Below are 7634 nucleotides of genomic sequence, written 5' to 3' on the forward strand. Positions count from 1 at the left end.
CCAACGGACGTGTGCTTCACGCGTTATCAGTTACCAATGGTTCAAAATGTGAATTTAATGATACAGCATGATGGTACCCTAGAACTATGTTGGCGAAGTTGATTCCTTTTCGACTATCTATACGGTTGGGAATTGGTTAGCAAGTATTGGGTAATGCTATAATGTAAGCAATATCGTTGATCACCATGTTGGTGGGGTTTCCTGCTCTTACTATTTATAGCAAGTAATAACAAGCCCAGTTGACTAGGGACGATAGATCCATATGAAATGGTCTATGCACCCCATGTTAAGGTTTTGTATTTGTATGCAGGTTATTTGTCATCTGCTGGCGACATGTCAATAGCATAATGGTCATCTAGGTTTGAACATATTGATGTATGAACCATACTCTTTATTACTATACCCCCTTTGTTATATCGTTCTATTTCATTGGCTACTTATTCTTCAAGTAATCTAAAAGCACTGCGAGATATGCTTCACTTTGTATATTTAGTATTTGAGAGGATTGAATTGCAATGCCTGAGTTATAAGATCTCTATGTAGCTGACCGAAATAATCAAACTTTACATGGTTCATGTCTCTGTTCTACTGTCAAAATGGATAGGCACGTCAACGCGTGCTATCATGGTCTAGAGGAGGGTAACGAGGAGACACTATATTTTGCAATAAGCAGTGAATAACAGAAGCTCGGACAGATCTAAGGATAGGGGGAACTGTCCCCCCCCCCCCCCACCAGCAATGAGATAAGTTTGGTTGCTCAAAATATCCTGGCAAAAAATCAATGAGATATGTAGACATACAAAGAGTGGTATAAATCTGTACTCCCTCCAACTTTAAATGTTACAGATTTATAGGGTAAAATGCGAAGGGAGTAGCAAATTCACTCCTTGTGAGACAAGACAGATGAGGCAGCCGCGTGCGCTTCTTCCTGCGAATCCTAAGGTAACAGTTAGGGAAAACAAGAGAAATATGTGGTAGTTTGAGGATATTATGTGTTTATGGAGTGCTAATGCATTGTTGCGGGCTATTCGAAAAGGTAGAATTTAGTTACGTGTAGTTCCCAGTTGGCCCATGTGAAATGGGCAGTAGGACAATAGATGTTGTGCAAATTCTCTTGGTTAGTATGCATAACTATATTTGAAACACATACTTATACACAACGGAGTTAAACACTATGTTATCTGTATTACATTCTATGATCAATCTTATTCATGCAACACCCCGCTGTCACCTCATGCCTATGTTTTTAGCCACTAAAGTTACAAGTTCACTACTTCCGGTGAAAACTGGAAATCTGTTGCTACTTTTTACTATTTTGTTCTACTATTTTGATTCAACTGCTATAATCACCACTTGCTTATTGAGTATAGTGATACACATGTGTGGTTGAGAGTGGCGTCTCAATTTCTGAAGTTTTACTAGCATTCTTGTGTTTCCCTAGAGTCAACCTATAAATTTAGGTTATACTTCACATCGAAGATTTCAGCGATCTCCTATACTCGTGAGCATCAAGAAATTTTCCGGCGTCGCTTCCGAGAAACCTAGATTTATTGGTAAGACTAGTTGTTATCATTTACTTGTTGTACTTATCTATTTCTCATCATGGAAAAGGATAAGGATTTTTGTAAGAAGGTTATGATGCCTTCCACTACTCGAAGAGGTACGGACTTGTCTACTAGGCCATATTTTTCACCAAATACCGCTTCGCCTGTTATTAGAAAGAAATTTGGTGCTTTGGCTAGTTCACCATTATCTAAGAAATCAACTAATATTGAAAGTGAGTTTTGTTGGATGATGGCATAGCTAAAGAGGGGATGCATGATTTATCTAAGTCCTTGTCCAATGATGATGTAGAATCTGAATATGATGAAGATGAACTATTTGATGAACATGGTATTGCAACTAGCTCAAAATCAACAGATTCAACACCTTATTAAGATGATTTTTTTTACTGAAGCTTTCATGAGTATGTATTTAGATGATTTGGATAACTTTGATGCTAGCATGAATAATTCACTTGGAGAGTTATTCCCCATTGCTAGGAGGCTCCACAACGATTTGATGCCGTGAGCAATTGGATCGTTGAACTGGGCGCCTGGATCGTTTCCTCCATAGCTGGGCTGCTACTCTGGCCCTAGAGATATTTAAGAATCCAAAAGTTTTAGTATAACACAAGAGAGGACGTTATCGATATATTAGTAATGGAAAAGAACTGAAATAAAATTCAATGATTAATGATTTTGTTCCTTTAATTTGTGTGAATATTATGTATAAGAGATGCGATGTTTGGAGATCATTTGCTATAAAAATGTGAGCATTATTGTGAATTTAGACGTTACCGTTATCATTCCAAAACATCTTACACTTGGTTCTCATAAAATGCATGAATGAAGAAGCAAGCCTTAAAAAGTAGTTAAGATTATATTACTAGTATAGAGATACATGTAAGAAGCATGGTCCCTATTTATCATATACCATTATTATTAAATATATTGTTCAACAGGGGATACAAACAAGATGCTGACATATTATTCATGCTACAAATCTTGGCTTCTCGGTTAAAAGAGTACAAAGTACATATCATAATGTCATAGTAGCAACTAAGAGCACAACATCCGTAGACATAATAAGTACAACATAAGGAACATAAAAGAAAGTGAAATGAACCTATCACCGTGGATTAGAGATACAATAGGTGGCCTCTCTTTGTTTTGTTATAGATAGTACGGCCCGTTTCCAAATTTCAGCCCAAACTCAGCGTGAGCCAAAAGACTACCGTCAATTCTCGAACCCTAGTCGCACACGGCACACTCCATCTCTTCTGCCTCCACCCCCTGGCGGCCTCCCTCCCCTATCTTGCCGCCGCGCTGATCTCCCATCGCAGATCTCTGCCGGTGCTCCTAATTGGTCGAGGTTAATCAAACATTGAAGATCTACCATGGCCGAGGGCAAGTTCAACGATTGCGTGGTCGTCCCTACTAGGGAGATTGGCCAATTCAATTTCCGGGTATGCTTCTCCTCGGCCGAGCTTCCCTTCACCTTGAGGACAGTCGCTACCAGCGTCGTCGCCGGATGCGAATGCGATGCAGTTTTTTTGCGCTGCGACATCAGTGATGAGTTCATGCTGATTCTTAGAGTGCGGCATGGATCAAACCCTGCAATGGAGGGCATCAAGGTGATACCCAGTATGGTTCTCCTCGACAAGACCGGCTCACCCACGTCCATGGGGACAAGGACAACCAGCCGCATCTCGGACGGTACGCTAGTATACAAACTGGACCTCGCGCGGATGGAGGATGTGAGGGTCAACTGCGTGGTGGAGAACTACTTCCAAGTGATGTGCTCAGTGGAGGTCATCAGGGACGGGGCACCGGCAATGGCTCCATTAACAGCAGAGGAGGAGCTCCCTGATTTGGGCCATGATCTTGCCATCATGTCACACAAGCAACAACTCACCGATGTCTCCTTCGATGTTGACGGCGAAAGCTTCAGTGCACATCGCCTCGTGCTCGCGGCACGGTCGCCGGTCTTCAGAGCAGAGCTCTATGGCTCCATGGCGGAAAGCAAGATGGCGTCCATCACCATCCAAGAAATGGGGGCCTCTACCTTCAGATCTATGCTTCATTACATGTACCATGGTTCATTGCCTGATGCTGGCAAGGCGGATGGTTCCTCCACCATGGCAGAATACCAGCGTTTGCTTGCAGCGGCGGATAGATACGGGGTAGAGCGGCTGAAGAAGATCTGTGAGGACAAGCTATGTGGTAACAGTATAACAGTAGACAATGTTGTCTCAACGTTGGAGCTGGCAGAGCGCCATGTCTGCCCCAAACTCAAAGCTAGCTGTCTTGATTTCCTCTCAGATGGTGAAAATTTCAAGATGGTTGCGACGACTGATGAGTACTTCAATTTAATGCAGAGCGTTCCGTCTGTCTTGGTTGAAGTGAGGAATAGGTTCAAGATGCCACATGAAAACCCGACTATCACTGAAGCTGGTTCTCACAAGAAAAGCCGGATGTGTTAGACATCTCGACTGATTACTGAGAATTAAATGTTTACTCACTGAATTTCTAAATCTTTTTCTAGTGCTTTTGAAGTTACAGGGAAAAGTGCATTCCTTGCATAACTATATTGGTTCAAGCTCTCCCTGTAATGTTTAGAAGGAACATGCCAACACTTCTGTTTTGTTTGCCCGTGCGTGGGCATATCTATCCTCTTAATTAAGTACTCTTTTTATAAAGAATGTCCATTTCTGTTAATCAATGGCAGCAAGTTGAAAAAATATTGTTTTATACGTTTTGTATGATGCTATAACAATGTTATAATACCGTATACCTGGAGCAAGGTAACTGTTTGCTATGCTACCATTGTTTAAGTCCATAAATTTTCTGTTCTGCACAGTCAGCAATTGTTCGTTTGTCAATTAAAAGCTTGTCTATTGAAAACTGGAGCACTGATAAATAAATGTTTACTCAGTGAATTCCTCATGCTTTTACAGTGGCATGTTCTTCGTTCATTAAACCACTCTAGAGCTTCCGAAGGTTACAGGACAAATGTACATTCCTTGCATAAATATATGGGTTCAAGTTCTCTTTGTAGTGATAGAAGAAACATGCCAACACGGAAAAGTCCGGTTTGAACCTGGGTGCATGTGAACCCAGGTTGCAAATGCATTTTCCAAATGTTAAAAAATTCTGAAATAAAAATAACCGGATACGTACGCATGTTCCATGTGTGCGTAGAAAGTTTTCGCGGAGAAACCACTTTTTTATTTCAGAATCTAAAAAGGACAAAATACGTCACATATATATTGCTATATATCCCTGCAAAATTTTACTTTTTTGCCGAGACAAAATAAAAAGTGTTTTCGTCACGAAACTCATGTCCAGGGCACATATTTGAGATCATCTGGGAAATTATTTTGTGTTTCGATTTTTAAAACATGTTTTGACATCACAAACGGAACTTTTCAAAAAGTGGGTTCACATACACCCAGGTTCTGAAAAGCCGGTCATGCCAACACTTCTTTTTGTTTGCCAGTGCGTGCTCATATATATCCTCTTAATTATTCACTCTTTAATGGTAATCATGTCTATTTGTTTTACGCAATGGCAGCAACTTGAACAAATACCGTCTTATATGTGTTGAATGATGTTACCACAATGTTACAGTACCATATAGCTGGAGTAAGTTGGAACTGTTTGTAATGCTACCATTGCTATAAAGTTTATTAGATTTTCTTTTCTGTGCATTCATGCATTGCTTGTTTGTCTATGAAAAGATTGTTTGCCTGTTGATGCAACTTGTATCCACCTGTACGCACTTGAGATTCCTCTAATACTCCAGTTTCTAATGTTTTGTGGCATAATATAGTATAATACTAGTTGAAGAAAACGGCTGTAATAATATTCCAATGGCAGGTATTTGTTTACTCTTAAGTTTTAACTCTGAAACTTGTATGAAGTACCGACAATTCTGAAAGAATTTCAAAAGCATTTTCTTTCGCTCAAATGGAATCGCTCATTAAGTGTCTGGGATGAAGAACATGCTATTCGTTACGGAATCTTCCTTTGATATTCCCATTTATCATGTAATAGCACGAGTTGAAGAAAATGGCAGTAATATTCCACATCTGCTCGACGGGTGCCTGACTTGCTAACCTGAAAGGTAAATGAAGCAGCGTTTTTGTTTATTCTTTAATATTTTGCTCTGAAACTACTGCAGGGTTGTACAATTCTGAAAAAACATCAAAAAGATTCTGAACAGATCTCCTTCGGATTTTCCTTCATTTATTCATTGTGCACAAGCACATCTTCACTCTTTCTTCCTTTCAGATAGCTTGTCTCAACAGTGTCACGATAACGGTGTAGCATATATGAAAATTACAAGCTTCAATAAACAATGCAAATGGAGCGAACAAGCACCGAAACCAAATTGTGCCTCATGTTGTGTTACAAAACAATACTGATTATTACTTATTTTAGGTATTTTTTCGAGAGTACGCCAAAGACATACCATATCTTTATAGAAGGCAGAATTTTAGTACAAGACGACTACAACTCGCTGCGAACAACGAGTGCAGAACGAACTCCACCCCGACTAATCCGAAGACCAGCCAACACCAAAGATACAACTACAACATAAAGAACCGATCCTCAAAGCCGCGTCTCGCTCCACACCGAATACCTCCGAAGATCGACATCTGCAAGAGAGCTCTCCTTTACCGATGCACCATCAAAAGAGAAGATGGCGGGACTAGGTCGGCCTCCAAAAAAGGCGTCGTCTTGGACTCTCCGACGACGTCGTACATAGCGCCCCGGAAGATCAACCTTGGACAGTGGCGGACACCGGAGGAACGCAAAGAGAAAAGACAAGCCGTGTCTCCAACCGCAAGGCTCCCAACAGAGGAGCGACATCGAAATGCCGCCAATGCGTCGGTTCCACCGAACCTAGGCTTTCGCCCGGAGACAGCACCAAACCCACGCGGGAGCAGGGAAGTGTCGGCATACCTCAGGGGCGCCTCCAAGGAGGGAAACGACGCCCACGGGCGCCGTCGCCGCCGGCACCGGCCAAGCGGGCTAGACTTTCATCCGATCCCGTACCCCGCCCACGCTGCCCGCCGGGTTGGGGCCGCTGATCTTGTTGTCCACACCGCCGCCGCCACATCACTATGTCGTCGTAGCCTCACCAAGGTGCTCCACCCGCTCCCGGCATGGCCAAGGAGGACACACTCCGAGCTCCACCTCCGGCCCTAGACACGCACGGCAGCGAGGCACCACCGACCACCCGGCCCGAAACCCGGATCGGGCCCAAGAAGGACCCGGATCCGGTCCCTGCACCTCCGGACCCTCCTCCTCGTCGGCGCCATCGGGGAAACGAGGACGCGGTCCTCCTCGCTGGCCGGCCGGCCGGCCTCCGTCGCGCCGAGACTCCCCGGACGCACTCCACGCCGCCGCCGCCACCAAGCTCCCCGATCCGTCCGTCACCGTCCCCGGTCCGGCGCCGAGCCTCCTCCACCGCGCGCGCCGCCGCCGCTGCGTCCACCGCCGAGATGCTCCGGCTCCTCCGCGCCTCCCCGTCGTAGCCCGCGAAGCCTCGCGCCGCCGACCGCGCTCGCCCGCCGCGCCGCCCATGGCGTCCCGCCTCCCCACGTCGGGGCCCGCCGGGCGCGCCCGCCCTCACCCGCCGTCTTCGACGGCCAGGCGTGGCCGCCACCGCCGGCCCTAGCGGCGGCAGCGGCCGGGGAGGAGATCTGGCGGAGGTTCTAGGGTTGGCGTGGTGGGCGCCTCCGGAGCCACCCGTGCGTGGCGGCCCCGTTGCTCTACCTCTTTGCTTATTTTAGGTATATTGATCTATTAGTCTTTGCTAAAGTTCTCTAGATTTTTATAACCATCGGTACAATACATGAGCTCCACCAAATGTGCGATCCTGCATAATACTAATGGAAAACGCTTGTATGCCCCCGGACGATCGTGCGTTGCATCCTCCGGGTCCCCAGGACGCCACGCGTCCTTCTTCGTGGCAAAACGCGAGCTAGAAAACGGGACCCACGGACTTTATCCTTTTCTTTCCAGTTTCTTCTTCCTTCCGCATCTTCCCCCGCGCGCCGCTCCCCTACGCCTGCACGCTTGCCT

General features: G+C 45.0%; 1 protein-coding gene across 1 annotated transcript; it reads left to right on the forward strand.

Annotated features, from left to right (window-relative positions):
• The first annotated feature begins 2819 nt into the window (after nucleotides 1–2819).
• On the forward strand, nucleotides 2820–4386 carry LOC124666753 (BTB/POZ and MATH domain-containing protein 1-like). The gene has a single exon (XM_047204082.1). It carries the CDS (start codon nucleotides 2939–2941, stop codon nucleotides 4022–4024), a length of 1086 nt encoding a protein of 361 aa, XP_047060038.1. The 5' UTR covers nucleotides 2820–2938; the 3' UTR covers nucleotides 4025–4386.
• The last annotated feature ends 3248 nt before the right edge of the window (nucleotides 4387–7634 follow it).

The sequence above is a fragment of the Lolium rigidum genome, chromosome 6, assembly GCF_022539505.1.
Source record: "Lolium rigidum isolate FL_2022 chromosome 6, APGP_CSIRO_Lrig_0.1, whole genome shotgun sequence".
Lineage (NCBI taxonomy): Eukaryota > Viridiplantae > Streptophyta > Magnoliopsida > Poales > Poaceae > Lolium > Lolium rigidum.

Bases quoted from the DNA above. Each gene is read 5' to 3' on its own strand.
- LOC124666753 (XM_047204082.1), top strand. From the start codon at position 2,939: ATGGCCGAGGGCAAGTTCAACGATTGCGTGGTCGTCCCTACTAGGGAG.